At 44.5% G+C, this 21,099-nt stretch overlaps 3 protein-coding genes across 3 annotated transcripts; all 3 read left to right on the forward strand.

The window, feature by feature from the left end:
* Positions 1-592: 592 nt before the first annotated feature.
* LOC120904995 (V-type proton ATPase 16 kDa proteolipid subunit) lies at positions 593-10,828 on the forward strand. The gene is made up of 3 exons (XM_040315599.1): positions 593-894; positions 5,272-5,461; positions 6,629-10,828. The coding sequence occupies exons 1-3, from the start codon at positions 816-818 to the stop codon at positions 6,831-6,833; spliced, it is 474 nt and encodes a 157-aa protein (XP_040171533.1). The 5' UTR covers positions 593-815; the 3' UTR covers positions 6,834-10,828.
* Positions 10,829-11,695: 867 nt separating this feature from the next.
* LOC120904994 (periodic tryptophan protein 2 homolog) lies at positions 11,696-17,981 on the forward strand. Its single transcript, XM_040315598.1, has 7 exons — positions 11,696-11,853; positions 11,920-12,032; positions 12,101-13,912; positions 13,981-14,128; positions 16,807-17,206; positions 17,286-17,502; positions 17,585-17,981. The coding sequence occupies exons 1-7, from the start codon at positions 11,836-11,838 to the stop codon at positions 17,832-17,834; spliced, it is 2,958 nt and encodes a 985-aa protein (XP_040171532.1). The 5' UTR covers positions 11,696-11,835; the 3' UTR covers positions 17,835-17,981.
* A 1,014-nt stretch (positions 17,982-18,995) lies between these two features.
* LOC120902180 (chymotrypsin-1-like) lies at positions 18,996-20,708 on the forward strand. The gene is made up of 3 exons (XM_040310725.1): positions 18,996-19,985; positions 20,062-20,390; positions 20,469-20,708. Exons 1-3 carry the CDS (start codon positions 19,659-19,661, stop codon positions 20,662-20,664), a joined length of 852 nt encoding a protein of 283 aa, XP_040166659.1. The 5' UTR covers positions 18,996-19,658; the 3' UTR covers positions 20,665-20,708.
* The last annotated feature ends 391 nt before the right edge of the window (positions 20,709-21,099 follow it).

A 21,099-nucleotide genomic window follows, 5' to 3' on the forward strand; every position in this document is an offset into this window, starting at 1 on the left:
GTGAGGGATCTACATATTACAAAACCACCACCGAAAAAAAGAATTGTACGGTTTGTCGTCAATGGCCTTTATAAATCGTTCGAAAAAGTTGATCTTTATAAATGGACGAAAGAGAAAAACAGTTTGAACGCTTTGTATGGTGTTACATTAGAAGAAGAGTCTTTTTTCCTAAAAAAACGTACTTTTCAAACATTTTTGTTGTCTTTGTTTCGGAGTTTTTTTTTAATCGCAAAAACGAATGAAATTTAAATATACTGTATACATCTTGGTAAGATTTAAAAATCGTTGTTCGAAATCCGTTACATTGACTGACCATTCATTCAAATGCACCTAAATTTGGACTCAATTTCATACATCATGCATCGCAATAGTTATGTATTCTCATTTCTTAACATTATGCTCTCCATTTGAAATGATAATCACTTTCCTTCCAACTAAAAAGTGCAATTTTCCAAGTCCCTAAGGTAGTTTGACAGTTCGAAACCCTTTCGGAAGCTCAAACGTGCGGGCACGGATAATCGAAGTCGGACCGGTTTCGGGCCACATCGGCCATGTTCGGCACGCCCCCGTTTATATATACCCGCGGGTGTGGGCAAATTTTTTTCATTCTTCCTTGACATTTTCAGCGAGTGTGTCGTGTTGGTCATCTCTCCCGAGTGTCTCTCTCTCCTTGAGTGTGTGTGTGTCATCAACACCGAGCAGCAGCAGCAGCAGCAGTACGAAGTGATCAGTAAGAGCTGCGCTTCTGAAGGAAAACGACACGGTTCGGTGAAAAGTAACAACCCCCTTAAAACAAAACAGCCAAAAACACAGCAATGGCCCTGCCGGAAGAAAACCCCGTCTACTCGCCCTTCTTCGGAGTGATGGGCGCAGCAGCTGCTATCATTTTCAGCGGTAAGAAAACGCACAATGGTTTCCCAATTCGCTCCCTTCCTACCACCACCACCATCACTGCGACCAGCAGGCCTTGTTGCACCCTGTTGTGTCTCTGTAATCACTGGATTTTCGTGACCCTACGATGCTGGTTGGGGTGAAAAATCACCTGAAGCGGTGGAAAAATCCGACATCTCTCCGTTTCTTTTGCAAAATTTAAAGTCAATGTCTGCTCCGTCTTCTTCGGTACGCGAAACCAGCGCCCCGTGTCATGTGAGCCCTCCAACCCCCTCGTGACTGTGTGCGTGTATGTTATGTGTTATGTGTGTGTGTATGTGCATATTGGGTTGTATGTGTATGTGTATATGTGTATCTCTCTCTACAGATGTGTGTGCGTGTGTGTGTGTGCGCAAGTGCCCTCGTGACCACTTTTCGTTTTTTGCGCGGATCATGATGTTCCTTCCCTTGCCTTCCGTTTTAGCTCGAAAGAGAATGAATTATTGTGGAGAGCAAAAGGCACAGCCCTTACAAAATGGAAAAAGAAACAGGACCATCGATAATGGAGAGCAGCCACCCGATTTTTGCAGCATTTTAGAGGGAATCAAATTGTAGAAGAAAGTGTCGTCATTTTGCCGATACGAAAGGAATTGCCTCAAACAGAAAGAGGAACCCTTTGTTTTTTTTGGACAAAGAGTTGGCGAAAATGGTTTGAACGATTTTCCAGCTTTTATTGTCTCCCAATGCCCAAATGACGGTGTTACTACACACCTTTTGCGGGTGTGATACCTGTGCCGATAGAGGGACAGCAAGCGTGAGCGAGAAAAGGAAGAGAACCATATCCTCCCCGTACTTGCAGAAAATGCGTAAGAGTCGATGCAATTTAGCAGAACGCGTACACGGGTCTAAAATGGTAGTAGTAGTAGTAGTATGGTGATTGTACTATCAACGCAACAAAAAGGAAACAGCAAAAACGAAAAGAAGAATATGTTAGCTTCCCTTAACGCGCGTGCTGTGTCTCTGTAAAGGGAAACCACAGATGGGGAAAGTTTGTAACACACACACAATCCTTTAGGTTTGCTAAGGTGTTTGCTAGCTGAGGTGAAGAAGAGAGCGAGCGAGAGAAGGAGAGCTAAGAGAGCTAAACTTCACAAAGCTTACTAAAAAGCTGCCTTTTCCCGATGCTTGGGATTATTATTGATTTTGGGGCCAAGGACTACTACGATATACGGACTAGCTTTGCTGCCTCGAGAGCAGAGAAACCATGTGAATTCTCTCGCAACAAACCCCCGCGCACGCACACACACAGCGGTACACTCGTGCACTTGTAGTGAGCTTTAGGCTATCTGGAAAACATTTTCCATTAATTATGCACAGCCACAGAGTGTGGCCGACGACATTTGTCGGCCTTTTTGGAAGCTGCCCTCGAGTACCGCGAGAGAACCCTGCAAGCAAACCCCAAAAAGCCCAATTTGCATACTTTCAGGGGTCATTCTTGCGCTGTTAACCGCGTGAGGGCATCACGAGACTCGTTACCTACCCACATGACCTGAAGAAGAGGAAGGTGTTTTGCCGTGGTTTGACCATGGTCGTGTAAGTGAAATGTGATTACATTTTCACTTCCTGCTCAAGCAAAGATAATTATTGATTCGATTCTCTGGTTGCTTTTTAAACACAAATTTGATTATTTTTTATGCGTTTCCGAGAGGGAAAAAGGTAGTTCCAACCATCCGGACAGCCCCATACTCATTACGGGGGTGATTATCGCTGTCACATGATCGACTGTCGCTCTGGAGCCCCACCAATCCCAACTTCTTGTTCACACCGATGGGCTTTTTTCCTACTTTTCATCCATGAGCCGTTTGCGCAACAGTGATTCAGTCCGTGTGTGTGTGTCCATTGAATAAGTGGTGTTCGCCGCACAACTCAAATGGGAAACACTTTGGTGAAAAACGGTGAAGGATATGCTATGTTCCTTCAGCATGGTCTGGAGAAAAGCGTAGGATGAGAAGAGGATTATCGATTTTTCCTCCCAGCAGAAGATTGCGTCTCTCTGTAACAATCTCTCGCATGGAGTGTGCCTCTCTCAGTTTAGTTTCATTTTTTTTGTTTCCTTTTTAAATTAATGAAAAACGTAAAAGATACAAACGATGTAATGATATAAAATTGTGTTTACAATATTATAAAGATGTACAACTAAATGAACAAATGTTCGCCGTCTTAAAAGCAACATTATTTTTTAAAAGTAAATTTAATGACAAATTGATTCACATATGTTTTAAGTTAGCAAATTCCTTTAAATCATGCACACAGTACAAAATACGAACTACGTAGAAATTAATAATGTTTACCAGTTGAACTGAAACCATTAACCATTTAGCTGAGGCTTTCTTGTTTTACATGGTCAGTCTGCCGTCCGCGCATTCAAGCGCTATGATTCAGCACCATTAGAAGACAGTCCTGTCATTCATTCAGCGCAACCCCGTGTACGCGCGTAGTGTTGGTGTCTCTTGCGTTTGTACGCAAACATGTACACGACCGTCGGCCGTGTCTCCATTAGAAAAGAGGCCTTATCGATGAACCTCACACAGAGCCGGAGCCAGCCCGACCAGCATAAGTTCAGCGTTTTTTGTTCGCTTCTTCTTCCGTCTGTTGGATGATAATGGTCGTAATGCGGCGTGTCATATGACCGATACGCGACGACTGTGTCACGCTGCTGCTGCTGCCCCAAGTAAAGTTGATCATGTGAACGGCAAACATCATCACTTCCTCCTGCCACCAGTGCACTGGCTTTGGCCAAAGCAACTCGCGCACTACCTACCTCCCATTGCGAAACCTCGCGAAAACGGTCGTGATTGCCACCCAATAGTGTTGGTGAAGGTGGCGTTAGTTCCATACTCAAATCCGGTGTCTATGCCTATGTTCGATTCCTCCTCCGTCGTCACCCCATCGGCAGGTCCTCCATTGGATGATTGTGTTATTATTATTGACCGTGCGCTCACCTGTTGTGTTGGTGATGCACCTTTTTTTACATCGCACCGCTGCTCTGCTACACAATCTTCACGTGATCGCGACGGTTGGAATGTGGTGGGGCGAGGTGCACACACAAAAAAACGTCATCGCACGCACACATCTACCCGCAACCCGTGGTGTGGTGGTGAGCCCAATGCGTAATGCCCAACGCGGCATGTCGTCATGTGACCGCGTTTTGATTCCATTCGAACTACTATTACCAGCCGGCTCTCGCTGGAATCCCACGTCAGTAGTCAGCATTATCAAAAGGCGGAATATTTCATTTAAATGTTTTAATGTTTTTACATTTGCTAGCAAAATGTTAAATTTCATGTAACAGACATGTTTCAATGTTTTCTCTATTTGGAAGGCAACAGAACGATTGAACTATACGCACACAACACCCCGTGATGATGATGGGGAGTGTGTTATCATACAATAGGGTTTTTTTCTTCTTGACGGCGCTATCACTGGCGGCTGTTCCAAGTGGGGGCCGCCGCCCTGTTATTGAATGTGTTCGTGGGGCGCACCAGCATCGCGAGATCGACCGCTGAAGTTGTCCAGCTCAATTTAAAGGCCACGAATGTGTTTGCGACGGCACAAGGGCATCATCAGCCCCATTCCTATACATCGCCCGTCTGATGCTTGTTGTCATCGTTGTGTGCGCGAAGGAAGGTGTGCGCGCGAGTGTTGTCTGAGGAGATGTAGTTGTGAAACACCACATACCTTCTTCTCCTCTTCACGGAGTAGGAGGAGGCTCTTTCCGCACGAGGATGACGACGACCGAGAACAATCGGGGGGGGGGGGGGGATTCGGTATTCATCATTCGAGATTCTCCTGCTCCCGGCAGCATTACATTCATCGTTCTCATTTTTCCGATTTGATCGATCGAACACTAGCTTCCTGGCACTTCTCACGTGCGGTTGAATAATGATTTTACGTTTGCACAGCAACATCCCATCCCGCTGGCACTAAACTTTTCTTCCTAGTGTCAGCGCAAATGACGAACTTTTTACACGATATGGTATGCAGCACAAGAAAATTGAGAGATGTAGGTCGTTGCTTGTGTATTTCCCTCTCTTAACGAATCCTCCGTCTCACATCCGGAATCCTTCATAGTTTCTGCTTTTTCTCGTTCAAAGGCTTGGATTGGTGGAAAAGAGAGCGGACTGTGACACGGGAAGGATATGGCCAAATAATCAAATCATGTGTGGGATGCACTATTAATAGTTGAAAGCTTTTCTATCTTCCAGACAACCATGAAACATGCCCATGTTAAGATGTATACACATTCTTCGCGAATCCCTCCCCACTTACAACTCCAATTGCATTTCTACACTGTTTTGATGTGATACTCATCAATCCCATTTTTCCTGTTCCAAATTTCAGCTCTCGGCGCTGCCTATGGTACGGCCAAGTCTGGTACCGGTATTGCCGCCATGTCGGTGATGCGTCCGGAGTTGATCATGAAGTCCATCATTCCCGTTGTCATGGCGGGTATCATTGCCATCTACGGTCTGGTCGTCGCTGTCCTTATCGCCGGTTCTCTGGATGAGCCATCGAAATACTCGCTGTACAAGTAAGTATATCAGTACATACATTCCTTGCTCTACATTCCATCCTTTACACACTAAAAAAGGAGTTTGCCTGTTATGAGCAAAAATAAGACAAAAAATGCCAAGAGGAAGTAGGAACATTATTATGCTTTATCGCTTAGCGCTAACATTTATAAAGTGAACTAGAAAAAAGATTCGTATTTGCCAAACTTTCACTCCCTAGGCTCTATGCTTTCCAGTTGGTACTTCTGTTGATTAGGAGAAGGAAAATAGAGAGAGCCAGAAAGAGAATGCTCGTATTCGGAGTTTGCGCATTGTCGGCGGAGCTGATAACGTGTGGGAGAATAGTACGAAATTTGTAATTATAATTAGAAAAAAGCACTCTAGCCTTGTGTACATCATACGAATGCTAAACATATGTGCTAATTTGGTTGTGAGACGCAATGAAAAGTGGCCATATTACAGTGTTACATGTAATTAATGAGACGGGATTGCTATTTCATTTTTAAGCTCGGTTTTTAAATTTCTCTATTTTGAAATGACATAATTTTGAAGGATAAAAACATATCTTATTGTGTATCTCATCAGCAGATTTAAATTTCAAAATACATTCCATAATGATTTTATGTATGATTAAATTAATAAACATATGGAAATCTGAATTTTAATTCGCAGTAAATTATATTTTTCAGTTGAACCAGTTAATAATTACATAATATCGAGAAAAAAGATTTTATTTTAGTATTCCTACACTTATAAATTATAAGAAAATTATAAACCTTAGCAAAGGAAAAGTGTAGAAAAAGGCGTTAAAAAACTCCAATTTATAAATGTAGACAAACATTTGCGAACGAAGAAACTAATACAAAAAGTGTAGCGAACAGTGTTAAGGATAAGTAAATGAGCAAATTAGACGGAGGAAGCAAAGCTTGTTCAAAGCTTTTTTTTTTTTTGAATGGTGGAAGAGAGAAGTCAAAATAGAACAAATTGTCAGATTCGTTAACGACTTCATCCCAGAGTAAAACCATGCTATATTTATGTAGTAATACGTCCGAGGCTAATGGAACAAAATTAAGGACTAAACAGCATGGGGAAGCATTAAAAACACACACACACACACTTCATCGTTGTGCAATGTCTCAATCACGTGCTAACGCTAACAAAATGTTCAACTTTGGTGATATTTGCAGGGGCTTCATCCATCTCGGCGCTGGTTTGGCCGTCGGTTTCTCGGGCTTGGCAGCCGGTTTCGCCATCGGTATCGTCGGTGACGCCGGTGTCCGTGGTACTGCCCAGCAGCCGCGACTGTTCGTCGGTATGATCCTGATCCTCATTTTCGCCGAAGTGTTGGGTCTGTACGGTCTGATCGTCGCCATCTACCTGTACACGAAATAAATTAGCATCGCTGATGCTAGTTCGCACCGCCGGGGGAAGTTGTGCCCGTGTTTCCGGTGGCAGTGCGCGTTCCCAGTGGATACCGAGCACGGATCTATCAAACGAAATGCCTGGCAGAAGGGGAAATATGCAATGCTACAACAACAACAACAACAAGACCAACATCATCATCATCATCGCAGGTATTTCTTCGATTCTTGTTCGCCACTGGAACGCCACTCATCAATTACCATCGATGGGCTAGTGCAGACTATGACTACACTTGCCAGCGACCGGCATGGCCACCTTTCGACCACCATCAGCCCAACAGCAACCTGATGGGGGCGGCGTGTGTGTATGCGTAACGCATTGCATAACGAAACGACATCGTTCAGATCAACACCGATCGCAGCGTACAAAAACACAGGTGCTGAACACAATTCCTAAAAACAACAACACATAATTTACATCCTAGGGTAAAAGCAAAAGAAACAACAACAGCAGAAGGAAACCAACATCCTAAATGTGACAACCCAACAGCAACAACACAAATGGTCTGCGGTGTCTCAAAAAGGTAAAACAGCAGCGGCTGCAGCGAAATCGTCGGAGCATTCTGTGTTTTTGGCGTATCTCGCTCACTGCTGGTTTGCCTTTTTTGCTTGCGACAGCAGTTTAAGCCTCAATACATACAAACGTACAACAAAGCTCACCCGAGACCCCGAGTTCACTTCCGACATGCCGGAAACGTTGTTGCCCCATTAACACACCCCTCAATCCCACTTGATATCAAGGCGGGGGGGCAGGGGGGCTTCGGCACGGCGCGCGCGCGCGCTCTGTTGGTTGTGTAAAACAGGCGGCACATTATGAAAATCTGAAAACAACTTCCGGAACTAAAACAAAAGACTATTTGTATTTATGTAAAATAATGTGTATTTAATTGTAAACTTAATTTATGTACATGTAAATTTTCCACACTCCCAACTCACTCACTCTTAATACACACATACACACAATACGCGAGAGCACACACTGGCACACAGACATTTACCTCCGACACACATACACACAGACGTAGCTGTGCTTAGGTACATGTGAAAGGAGGCTTGTTGTTGCACAGGAAATGAAGGCAGAGGGAGCATGGAAAGGGACATCATGTAAAGGTTTTCGCAACTCTACGAAGCTTTAGAGTGGTAGCACTTTCTATTGGCGCATTGTTGTGCATCTCCTGTGTAGAGTTTCTTGCTGTGCCGGCTTCCTCCCTCTCGGTGTGCCGATGAAAAACGAACATCGTCTTCTTGGTGTGGGCCGCGTGGAAATGGAGAATGAAGGGGAATGTGTTTTGTTTTGGAGAGTCTGTGATAAAAGCTTCCATCACAAACCATCACACGAACCAACAACAACAACAACAACATCATTGCAAAAAAAACGGTAGATATGCAAAGAGGGAAAAACGTAAAGAGAGTACACACAGTAGATCCACCCGGTGAGAGGTGAGAACGAGAATAAAGGCTTCTCTTCCCTCGTTGCTTGCACGGGGTTTACCATTACCAAGCAAAACCACCGAATGTTGCGTTTAACTACTAACTTAGTCGAACCTCGTCTACGGTAATTCCGGCGTGTGTTTGGCGCTTGTTTCAGGAAATGAACAGGTAAAGGAAGAACTGGGAGGGAAGCAGTACCTCCTTCTCCTCCTCGCCAGCGTGGTCTGGTTTCCGTTTCAACACTTTTTAACAAGAGCTAGCGAAGAACCAAGTGGCGGCCGCCGCACGCAGATCAAAATGCAAAAGAGTATTAGCCAAGTTTTTTTTGTTTTACGTACCGGAAAAACCCTCACAACCAACCAAGGATATAGCAGGCAGAGGAGGAATACAGGCGAAAGCCAGCGCGCGCGTGTGTGTGAAGCCGGAGTAGTGAGTACATCCCGTGGCAATAGCGTTACGCGGGAACAAATGTTGGACAGCGGGTACATACTATTATTGAGCTTAATTTACCAGGGGTTTTTGTTACATTATTGCATTATTGCAATTGCAAAAAATCGAAACGAAACGAAACATGAATCCAACACAAGATGGGAAAAACTGGGCAGGCAAAACAACAACCACAACATCGCGTCTGCAGAACATCAAAGGAAAACGGTTTACTCAACAAAAAACATCTAAAAATTGGAAGGGAAACAAACAAAACGATACCAATTGCGTTCGTTTACAACAACACACGGTTATTGTAGTAATATCGATCATATATAATCATCATCATAGTACGAAAAGAATACAATCGCGAGACGAGACAATTTACAAATAGGCTAGGGAGAGAGAACAACAACGTAACAGCATTAAAACATCAGATATAGAGATACGGGTGCGGTATAGAAGCGAGCGGATCGAATCCACCATCCATTCAGACCGCGCATATCCTTCTGCAACCGTACTCTGGGGGACAATTAATTAACCTATATAGAGACCTGAGGCAGACAGGTGGGGAGCGGAAAAAAATAACATTAGGGGCCGTATTATAGAGAGGAGGATTAGTTGTTATATTATCAAATCAGATCGAGATCTATCGACACCGTGTCCCGTGGCGGTGAATAAGACTAAGCGGTCCGCGGAACCCTTAAGGGCCCAAAGAGCAGCTTATCTTTTTCACTATCCTACTGGGAACGGTTGTCCATTGCACAACAACAACAACAGAACTGTCGAGAAGAAGCAAACCAGAACATCAAGAAGAAGGCAGGAAGACGACACACCTACGTACAAAAGATATACAGCCTAACATCTTTGTTATCTTTGAGACGAGACAACAACAACAACGTTAGAAGGAAGAGAGAGCGAGGAATGCAGCGCGGGGATGTCCCGATGCCGCGTTACTCCTCCAACTGGTCATTATGTCCAACAATCCCACACATAAGGTGTATTTTGTATATAAATAGGGAGTGACCATTACCGGTTCGCTAACATCCAGCTCTAGCGTTGACCGGAAACAATAACAAAAAGAGAGACAGAAGACACACACACACACACCGATACAAAACGATTAACAAAATCAAATCCGCGCACACGTACGCCGTTGACAACGAACATCGCATTTGTCATCAACAACACCATCAACAACCCCCCCAGGAAGAAGCAGCGTGCGTGATGCGTGGAACAAAATGTGAAGGATCAGACAGGAATATCGTGAAAGCTCTATGGCAAGGCTGGTTCCTCCGGTGGAAAATCCAGGGTGTGCTTCTGCGATCGTGTCCCTTCCGCGCGTTTAGATGCTGAAATGAACGGAACTGGATGCTGTTCGGCTTGAAGTCACCGGAACGCGGTTATTCCCCGCGAGGAATGGGTTTTCCCATGTGGTCTTTCCCTGTTTGTTGCCTTCTCAGTGTACAACAAGTACACCGAACCTCAACATCATAAAAAAAAGTGAAGAAAGGAAGAATGTAACACAAACAAACACAGTCTAATTACATCGCTACAAGAAAACACAAGGAAGAACAAAAAAGTACGAAACGGAAACAACGTGTATTTAGATTGAAAACTGTTAAGAAGAAGAAGAAAGATTCGTGTTTTGTTGTGAGAGGAAGCTTTAAACAACAGCAAGGAAGATCCTGTGCTACCGTTAACTAGCTAAAACACCTACTATCTACCTTTTAAAACAAAACACCCTGATACCATACAATTACTTTTACCGATAAGTTACAAAGTGGAACAAACCATCTTTTGTTAGTGACACAATCACAACACAAGCTGCGACTCCTTTCCGTGTCGATCCCTTTGCCATCCCCCGCCCCCTGTTGGACAGCAATATTAAGAGGGGTTCTGGGAGGGTGCAGGAGGGCACACAAAAGGAGGGAAACAGCAGAAAACCTCTATTGCCCGCAGAGTAGCAAACACTACATCCATCTACTTCCGGGCAGTGTGTAAAGAAATCTACCGAAAATAGTGACAATTGCGAACATCATCATGAAACAGAGAGATAGTGTGAGAGAGAGAGAAAGATAGAGCGAGAGCGAGAGAAGAAGAATTAAATGAAAAAAAATATGTGAAAATATGAAAATAAAAAAGAGAAAACAGAAGCAACGCAGAAGACCATAGCCGAATGATGAGGTAACTGTTGGAGTCGTTGGGTGTGTGTTATCCGAAAGTGTATTGTGCTATCGTATCGTTGGTTTTAATTTTCAGTTTTATTTTGTTTTTCTATGTCGTCTGTTTTGTTCTGAAAAGTTATCCTTTCCTACAAATGCACTATTTGTGGATTGTATATGATCATTAGTGCATTTTCTATGCTGCTAATGGTTTTATCCGGGCCTAAGCAATCTAATTAGATTATATAATGCTTAGTTATATTTAAAACTGTTATGTTTACAATAAAATAACTTCTTCTATTTGGTGTAACGTCCTAGGAGGACATGCCGGCCTATACAGGCATTGGAGATTTAATTCAGTCCTTGATACGGCGGGGCGGTCCATTGTAGGCTTGAACTCATGACCCCATGAAGGGGGCTTGTTATTGAGTCGTTCGAGTTGACTACTGTTCCACGGGACCGCTAAATAACTTAATGAACCTGTTAAATTATCACAGAAAAGTTCATCGCTTAAACTATCATTTAAGTCTCCTACTCTACTTCAGCATTTTACCGGCAGATGGCCGACAATATTTCAAGACATTATTTTAAATTTTGGTTTTATTGTTTTGTATTACAAAACTTCATACACATCATTGCACAACAAATTCAAACATATTTTAACTTACTAATTACATCACTTTACGTTTTGTAAATGTATGATAATAAAATGTATTACAAAATGTTGCGTGAGATAGAGATCGACCATTATGTGGAACGGAACGCGTTGGAAACTGGAACGCCGCATGCTGTCAACAAACAGCTGTCAAAAAAGGCACATGTAAACAAACAGTCGCACATGGTCGAACGAAAGCATGGTTTCGGCGCAGTAAAAGGCCGGTGAAAGAAAAACTTCTCAGTTAAATTGTGTAAATGTTGTATATTACCAGAAAGTAAGCCTCCAGCCACGTCATGAAGTTCGCTTATAAGGTAAGCTAGAAGAATATAAAGTGAAGACGGGTTCTGGTGTTTTAATGAGATGATTTTGTTCTGCAGTTCAACAACCTGCTCGGGGCGGTGTTTCGGCGCGGAAATTTGCTGTTCACCCCCGATGGCTACTCGGTAATCAGCCCGGTTGGCAATCGGGTAACCATTTTCGATTTGAAAAAGTAAGTGTACCAAGACGGGATTTTCACAAACAGTTGCAACATTGTTTAATTCTTCTGCTCCCTTGCAGCAACAAATCGAACACACTGGGAATTGAAAGCCAGTACAACTACACCGCCATCGATCTCGCCCCGAACGGGTGTCTGCTGGTGGTGGTGAACGAGATCGGCGAGGCGCAGATGATCAGCATGATCTCCCAGACGACCATCCACCGGTACAAGTTCCGGGGTGAGGTGAAGTATCTGCGCTTCAGCCTGGACGGGCGCTACTTTGCCGCCTGTGTTGATACGGCTGTGCTTGTGTTTGTGACGCCCGGTGAATCTTCCGGCTCGTACGGATCTTTCGTGGTGCACCGTGCGTTCGAGGTCGGTTTCGATGAGACGGTCTATCTCGATTGGTCACCGGATTCGCGCATCCTCGCGATCGGGTCGCGGGACAACACGGTTCGGCTGCAGAACGTGACCCGGCTGGAAACGTTCCGACCGTTTGTGCTCGGCGGCCATCGGGACGCAATCGTGGGCTGCTTCTTCGAGGAAAAAACGCTCGACCTGAACACCATCAGCAAGGATGGTTTGCTGATGCTGTGGGAGTGTGGCATGGAGCTGGAAGATCTGGACAAAACGCGCGAACAAATCGCCGGCGGAGTGGAGGACACGATCGAGAAGAAAAAACGAACCACCGGCAACAGTGATGATGAGCAGGAACCGGACACGTTTACCGCCGATAAGGATATGGAGGGAGAACACACTGGCGGACGGAAGGAGTTGAAGCTGGAGCGGTTGAAGCAGGCTGCTTCGTCGACGGAGGGCGAAGAGCGGGACGAACAGGGAAAGCTGGTTGGCCAAACCAAGCGCCATCCGTTCTACTACAAACGGCTCGCCCGGCACTATCTCGCTGATATGGCACGGGTGGAAAACCGGAACGCGTACGTGACGGCGGCCAGCTACCATCGGCAGCTGCGCATCATGGTGGTGGCGTTCTCGAGCGGATCGTTCTACCTGTACGAGCTGCCGGACGTCAATCTAATCCACTCGCTGAGCATTTCTGAGGCGAGCATCGGGTCGGTCGCGTTCAACGACACGGGCGACTGGCTGGCGCTGGGTGTGTCCTCCCTCGGCCAGCTGCTCGTGTGGGAATGGCAGAGCGAACAGTACATCATGAAGCAGCAGGAACACTCGCAGGGCATGAACTGTTTATCGTACGCGCCCGACGGCCATCTGCTCGTTACCGGCGGGCAGGACGGCAAGGTGAAGCTGTGGAACGTTACGAGCGGCTTTTGTGTGGTAACGTTCTCCGAGCACACGTCGGCGGTAATGGCGGTCGAGTTTAGTCGGAACAAAAAGTTTCTCGTAAGCGCTTCGCTCGACGGCACGGTCCGGGCGTACGATGTGACGCGGTATCGCAATTTCCGCACCTTCACCTCGCCGGAACCGGTCCAGTTCGCGTCGGTGGCGGTGGACTGCTCCGGCGAGCTGGTGGCGGCCGGTGGACAGGACTCGTTCGAGATATATCTGTGGTCGATGAAGCTGGGCCGCTTGCTGGAGGTGCTGAGCGGCCACGAAGCGCCGGTAGTGTCGTTGGCCTTCTCGCCCGTCGCTTCCTCTTCGGCGATGGTGTCGGGATCGTGGGACCAGACGCTGCGCATCTGGGACTGTTTGGAATCGTCCGGGACGCACGAAACGGTGCCGGTCGGATCGGACGTGGTGTGCGTAGCATTCAAGCCGGACGGTGAGGAGGTGGCCATAGCAACGCTGAACGGTAACATTACCGTGTTTCACGTGAAGACGGCTGCTCAGCTGGCATCGATTGAGGGTAGAAACGATATGGAGGGCAGTGTATCGCAGTCGGATTTGACGACGGCCAAGAAGAATCTAATGGGAAGGTAAGCAAGGCAACTGTCGCGACGGAAAGTGAAGCAATTAAATGATATTTTTTCTCTGTTTCTGTTAGGGCTTTCACGTCGATCTGCTACTCGGCGGATGGTGAATGTTTGCTGGCCGGTGGTAAGTCGAAATTCGTTTGCATCTACAACGTGAAGGAAGCGATTCTGTTGAAGAAGTTTCAAATCACCCAGAACCGCAGTTTGGATGGAATGGATGTAAGTATTTGGTGGATGTTTGTCGTGCATAACCTTCCTGTGGGGTTTATGCCGTCCGTTGTATCACTTTAAGTATTAAGCTTCTATGCAGCACATATGCTGACGGGAATGGTTTGTCGAACAGTATGATAGCGGAATTAGTTACTGGATTGAAATAGGCACTGTATAAGTAACTCTCCACGGGACGATTGTTTGATAGCGAATCTCCACCGTCAAAAAAATTTTGGAAATTTTGGATATGGAAACAGTTTTGCGTTTCCATGACACGATTCTTCTGTGGATCGAAAATGGCGATTTTATGAACGATATACACGTTAACACTTGTTTTGTTACCATATGTAAATCATTAAAAGCCGGTCTGGTGGTACAGTAAATTCGTACGACTTAACAACATGCCCGTCATGGGTTCAAGCTCCGTACGGACAGTGCTCCCTATATGTAGGAATGATTATCTTACAATAACGTCACTGGCAGCCAAGCCTATTGGTGCTACAGGCAGGTCTAGACCAACAACGGTTGTTGGGCTGAAGAAGAAGAAGAAGAAGAAGAAGAAACACTGTAATTTGTGTAGTGCTTGGTCAACTATGTGTGCGAAACTATTGGAATCACATTGGAACTACTGATTGCATTCCATATGAGCCTGTCCAATAAGGGTGGCATCTGTCCATCAGACAAGATCCACTAAAACAATGCTATCCAACTCTATAATTCGAAGTTATCACTTCCCACCAAAGTAGCAGTATAACCAAAAGTAGCAGAACCCATGAAATATCCCGTTATTAGGCACAGTCAAAGATGCAAGACGGACTACTAACTAGGTCCTTCCCGCTAGTTGCTTCTTTTCCAAAATCCACTACATCAGTCATATTGCCTATTTTAACAAAGTGTATGAATATCAGGTGGTCTTGTCCCATACAAATTGACAACTAATTTCGAAATCAAAAAATCTCCTTTTGACAGAATGGGTGAAGTGAATTTCCATAGGAACCGTTCGCTTTGTTCTTAGCAACACATACGTAGTACACATTGGTGTCCTCATCGACGGCATTATTTTGATCCAAAAATGGATTTTAATTAGTTCAGATTTGGTTTAGCTTACAGTAACATATATTTTGAGTGCTTTTTAAGGTATTTCAGTGCAAATAACAAAGATTCTAAGATTGTTTGTGTGTAAGGCAAGTCGTCAGAAAGCTTGTTTGGGGAAATGTTTTCACCCATGCTGTCAAAAAGTGACGTTCAACTTTTGCTATAAAAAACAGGCTATGATACCACCTGATATTCATACACTTTGTATTTTAATGTGAGTATTATATGACTACATCTTGAATATGATCTCTAGAATTCTGATTTTACTAAAATCTAGCCTACTTTAATACTAAGTACAGTGAATCCTCTCTTATTTGACACCTCTCCAATTTGAAAAACCTCTCTTATTTGAACATTTTGCACAGTCCCTTGATTTCCAGTACATTTTTGTTCCTCTAATTTGGAAAACCTCTGAAATCTGTGTCCCTCTTATTTGTGTATGGTGTTGCCATGGTTATTGAATGATGTATGCTCAAATTGGCAATCCTGTTCGCAGTTTCCTATAGCAACAGTTAAGGCTGCATACTAAATGTTCTGTCTCTTTCTTGTTTGGATGGACCTTTCATTCACTTTCCACCTCTGCAATTTGAAAACCCCTCTTATTCGATAGTCCCTTCGCCTCTCAAATAAGAGAGGGTTCACTGTAGTTTATTTAGCCCGGTTACAGAGTTATGCAAGATAATTTCGGGGGTATTTAATAACTTTAGGATGCGTGCAAAGGATTTTTGATAAGACAATACAACATCGAGGTGGCTATTAACTCCAAGGGACACATTAAATGAAACTGGTTCAGAACCTATGTTGATCCTGGAATTTTACAGAACTCATTCTTGTGCTAGAACTGATTCCAATCCCATACAGGTGTTAGAATTAGTCGTTAACCTATACTGGCCCTGGAAATGATCCCAACCCCTTACCGGTCCTTTAATTGATATTGATACCACATGGGTCGTGAAATACCATACTATACCATACCAAGCATGGAACTGTTCCAAAAGCCGTCCAGCCCTGGAATTGATCCCGAACTCATACCAGAACTTAAACTGAACCCATACCTTTATCCTCTTTTTCATCGGTACTATGTCAAAATGCCCGTCCTGGGTTCAAGCCTCGTATGGACAGTTGCCTTGAGCAAGGATTGAGTATCCGGTTGCGTGGTACTCAATAAGTTTCGAAAGCTTTAATAGGCCGGCATGTCCCGTTACCCCAAAAAGAAGGTTATTTGTTGCTTTAATTTGTTTGTAGAAACGGTATCTCAACACTTTAATTTACTCGGACCTACAGTGGCGGCCATCTAAAGCCTTATATTCTGACTTTGAGGCTCCCTGGTTAGTTCTTTGCATCAATTTTGAGAATTATTTCCTCATACGTCGTAGATGACATTCTTTACATAACTAAAAATTAGTCCCATGTATCGAAACAATCTCGAAAAACCACCGAAAAGCGTTAGTCTATTGAATTTTGACTGTAATTTGCATTGTTTTTCTCCTTACCCTTCAAAACACTAGATTGTCTTCTATATCAAATATAAAAATATAATTTTGAATATCATATAAAATATAAGTTTCTTCAATAACTGTCCTTTGCCACAGGAATACATCAATCGCCGCAAGCTGACCGAGTTCGGCAATATGGCCCTGATAGAGGAGCGCGAGGAGCTGGAAGGAGGAAATGTAGCACTTAAGCTACCGGGCGTCCAGAAAGGTGACCTGGCCGCTAGAAATGTGCTGCCGGAGGTGAAGGTGGATTGCGTTCGGTTCTCACCCTCCGGTCAATCGTGGGCCGCCGTAACGACTGAGGGGCTACTCGTGTACGCCCTGAACAAGGGCATTGTGTTCGATCCGTTCCAACTGTCCACGGAGGTGACACCGCGGGCAACGCGCAATCTGCTGCACAAGGAGCAAAACTATGGCGGAGCTCTGCTGATGGCCCTGAAGCTGAACGAAACCTCGCTCATACAGGAGGTGCTGGAAAGTGTGCCTTACAGGGACAGTAAGTATCTATAGTAGCAAAAAAGGAGGTTATTTTGTAGTTGGAGGTGTAATTATACCATGATGTATGCTTGTTACAGTCGAGCTTGTTATTGGCTCACTGCCGGACGAGTTTGCCCTTCGGACGTTGCAGTTTGTCGCGAAGAACGTCGGCACCAGCCAGCACATCGAGTTCTATTTGCGGTGGTCCAACTTGCTGCTCACCCGAATGGGCCAAGTCGATTCACTGCTCGATTCGCAAACGCTCGTGACGCTACACCAAAATCTAAATCGAAAGTACGAACAGTTGAACAAAATGTAAGTAAAAAAGCTTGTGCATGTAACCATTCCAAGTATGAAGCAACGTTATTAAACTTTATTCTCTTTTTTCACCTTAAAGTTGCGATTTTAACAAGTACACACTTCAAGTACTAAAGTCCCTATCCATCTCGGCAACCAAATCCACCGCGTCAGAAAAGGTGCTTAAGCATCATCACGGTGAAAATGGCACAAAAGATGATAGCGACGATGAAAACGGACTCAACGGGCATGCATCATCCGACGATGAGGATGAAAATGAGTGGATGTTAATAAAGCAGGAGGCAAGGGCGGCGAATCTTGCCGAACCTGGCAGTTCCGACGAAGAATAGGTCCGTGAATCGATGGATGGACGACGATGAAGGACAGTACACTACTGAAGGTGCTAAAAGTGTCCATTCGAAGGGTACAAAGGCATACAAGTGGTTTGTCTTACAATAAGTTAAGCTTAAAATAAAGTAAACTATAAGGTGTATAAATGTTTGTACCGTGTAGGTGCGATTGTAGATGACATACTGTGATGACACCTACTACTGTTTAGAGTTCCTGGCATGGTCATGGATGTACAGTCAGAATTCAATAGTTTTAATTGGCATGCTTTTTAGTTGAACGCTCGATAGTTGGGTGAGTTCTATTAAAAAGCATGCGTTCATGCGTTTGTATCAAGGTCAATAAATTACTACAGGACAGTCCGTCCAGTGTACTTTGGACTCCCTAGCTCAAATGAAAATTTGGCAATGTTACTTAGCAACTCATACATAGTCCTTAGCAACCCCAACTTCCTATCTGTCATTCTCAATAGAAATCTCAATCCATCATGGCTACCAAAATCATAGCTAAGGACCGACGTAAAAACGTACCAACTAAAAATTACATGATCAATAGTTGGCATGAAATCGAAGTTCAACCAGTGAGCACTCAGACCAGTCAGACTGTAGTACTATGATGGATTAGTTGAGGAGTTCTTTCGAAGGAGCCCTACCACCAGGATGGCTAATCTTGTGATGTGCGTGATCCGGGACGTACTAACGTACGAAACGGTAGGGTAACTTTAGTAACTTTTGAACTTATTATGTTCCGTCAGAACGTTTGACACGCTCGGAATGTTCGGAACGATGAGGATGGTTGGAAGGACAGAACCATGGGATCGATTGGAAGGTCGGAACGGTTGGAACGGTCGGTACTAGAAATGTGCTTTTAGGAGCCCATTCACGTCTCCGATCTGACTCCGGCTTTTGTTAGTTCGATTTCGACTCCGGCAAAATCCGAACCACTAATTCCGCTCGGAGTCGGAGTCGTCCGCAGTTTTTTTTGTCTTTCACTTTGCGCGTGCACTTCATATGCAGGCCATTGTTTCGAAAGCCGACTCCGGTTGACGCGGGAGGACTTAGACTTCAACTGATTCCTAGCCGATTTCGTCGACTCCGAACGACTCAGGACGGCTACGGACGACTCCGGATGATTCCGATACCCAGCGACGCCGGCCGACTCCGTGCGGTTCCGAACGACTCCGGATGATGCTGGGCTACTTTCCGGAGTCGTTTTCTAAATTATCGGAGTCGGATCGGAGTCCACTCCGGATTTTTGCTAACTTTACCTCTATCATTATTCGGTACAGTAGGTTCAATAGGTACGGTGGGAACGATAGGCTCAATAAAAATCCTCCAGTACGTTAGCTTCCATAGGAACAATAGGAAGGATCCCATAAACAATACCAACAAATTTGAAAGGTCGTCATGGATTGTTTGGATTTGTTCTTAAGTATTTCTTAATTTTATGAAATCTTTGTTCAATGCTGAAGTTGAAATGTTTCCAATAACAGTCAGAAGACTAAATGATGCCAACAGTTTTGGCACACAGCTGGATAAATACAGGAAAGTTTCAATGAAAGCGATGTGACGAATAGCCAAAAGAGTATTAGCTATTAAAATGCAAAACATAGCAAGTCTACGCTCCGACATGGAAAGATACACTGGGTCAGCATTTCTTGCGCCCGCAGCTGTTACAATATTAGGACACAAAGTATGGGCTTAATTTTGGAAATTATCAAAGTAAACAAAAGTTTCTGTACCCGCTGTGGTGCAAAAGCTGTGATGTGCTTTAAATACAACCGATATTGACGAGCAGTGCGTTAGAATTACAGTACCAGTGCCACGATGAAGGTAGTAGCAATCTGTGCCGTACTAATTGTGGAGCTGCTGTTCCATGGCAGTGTGTTGGCGAACAGTAGTGCCGAAGCGGAAAGTAACACTGACAATGGAAACGAGCAATCGTCCCCTAGTGTACGGGAGATTGTCGACACCAACGCCAACTCATCCCATTCTGGGCGCATTATCAATGGAAAGCAGGGAAATGTCGCAACATTTCCGTACATAGTGCGTATGCGAGTGAAAAACGAAGGTTACTGTGGAGCTACCATCATTACGTACTGGCACGTCTTCACTGCTGCTCACTGTGTGTACCACATTGAGGATCCGGCCACGGTAAGCGAATGATCTTTTTCCTGGTATCTACGTACTTGCTTCAATCCGGAGTCTTGTTCCACACTTAATTACACAGATCACAATGTACGGTGGCAGTGCGTCGCAAACCAGTGGAGGTGTTGTGTTTTTCCCCTCCAAAATCGTTATCCATCCGCAGTACAATTCTTCGACACTTGACTACGATGCAGCAATTATTCGAGTGAACAATACCTTCCAAGGGTACAAGACTATAGCTCCAATTGCGCTCCAAGTGTCAGACGTTCCTGTTAAAACTAAGTGCTACGTGATTGGCTGGGGCTGGACACAGTATGCTACGAAAGCCACACCGGACATTATGCAGTACGCGATGCTCCAGGTAGTGCCAGTGAAGAAGTGTGCGTCAGCCTATATCTACGTGCCGAAAGAGTAAGTAGCAGTTACGGTTTTGATCGTAGCTTTCGCTGTTTTAGTACATCTCCATTGTTCTATTTTTTCTGTCGACAGTATTATCTGTGCTTTCCAAGGAAATGGAGTGGACATATGCCATGGAGACAGTGGAGGACCGCTCGTTTGTGAGGGCAAACTGGCAGGTGCTACCTCTTTCGTTGGTCCGGGCTGCCAGGGTCAAATACCGTCCGGGTTTACTAAAATAAGCGCACCATCCATTAGGCAGTTCATTCGACAACATGCGGGAATTTAGCATTCAACGGCAACATGAAAAGTTTAGGTACAATAAAAACGAAAATCAATGAAAAATACGAAAGATATGGCATTAAATATATGGAAACAGTGCTACTAAATTCCCTTTTTAGAGAAGTTGGAGTAAAGGAGTTGACAAAAGCACGGTTTAAACATCGACCTAGAGTCAACTCTCTCTTATTTGAGAGGCGATGGGACTGTCGAATAAGTGGGGGTTTCAACACGATTTCAGATTGGAGCATACATCATTCATTAACCATGGCAACACCATACACAAATAAGAGTGGTATAGATTTAAGAGGTTTTCCAAATTAGAGAGACTAAAATGTAGTGAACATGAAGGGACTGTGAAAAATGTTCAAATAAGAGGGGGTTTGCAAATTAGAGGGGTCTCAAATAAGAGAGGATTCACTGTAATTTGAACAATGGTGAATGC

Source organism: Anopheles arabiensis, chromosome 3, assembly GCF_016920715.1.
Source record: "Anopheles arabiensis isolate DONGOLA chromosome 3, AaraD3, whole genome shotgun sequence".
In the NCBI taxonomy this organism is placed as follows: Eukaryota; Metazoa; Arthropoda; class Insecta; order Diptera; family Culicidae; genus Anopheles; species Anopheles arabiensis.

Bases quoted from the DNA above. Each gene is read 5' to 3' on its own strand.
- LOC120902180 (XM_040310725.1), top strand. From the start codon at position 19,659: ATGAAGGTAGTAGCAATCTGTGCCGTACTAATTGTGGAGCTGCTGTTC. The intron at 19,986-20,061 runs GTAAGCGAATGA...TTAATTACACAG, and splicing joins ACATTGAGGATCCGGCCACG to ATCACAATGTACGGTGGCAG. The intron at 20,391-20,468 runs GTAAGTAGCAGT...TTCTGTCGACAG, and splicing joins TATATCTACGTGCCGAAAGA to TATTATCTGTGCTTTCCAAG.
- LOC120904994 (XM_040315598.1), top strand. The intron at 12,033-12,100 runs GTAAGTGTACCA...GCTCCCTTGCAG, and splicing joins ACCATTTTCGATTTGAAAAA to CAACAAATCGAACACACTGG. The intron at 13,913-13,980 runs GTAAGCAAGGCA...TGTTTCTGTTAG, and splicing joins AAGAAGAATCTAATGGGAAG to GGCTTTCACGTCGATCTGCT.
- LOC120904995 (XM_040315599.1), top strand. From the start codon at position 816: ATGGCCCTGCCGGAAGAAAACCCCGTCTACTCGCCCTTCTTCGGAGTG. The intron at 895-5,271 runs GTAAGAAAACGC...TCCAAATTTCAG, and splicing joins AGCTGCTATCATTTTCAGCG to CTCTCGGCGCTGCCTATGGT. The intron at 5,462-6,628 runs GTAAGTATATCA...TGATATTTGCAG, and splicing joins TCGAAATACTCGCTGTACAA to GGGCTTCATCCATCTCGGCG.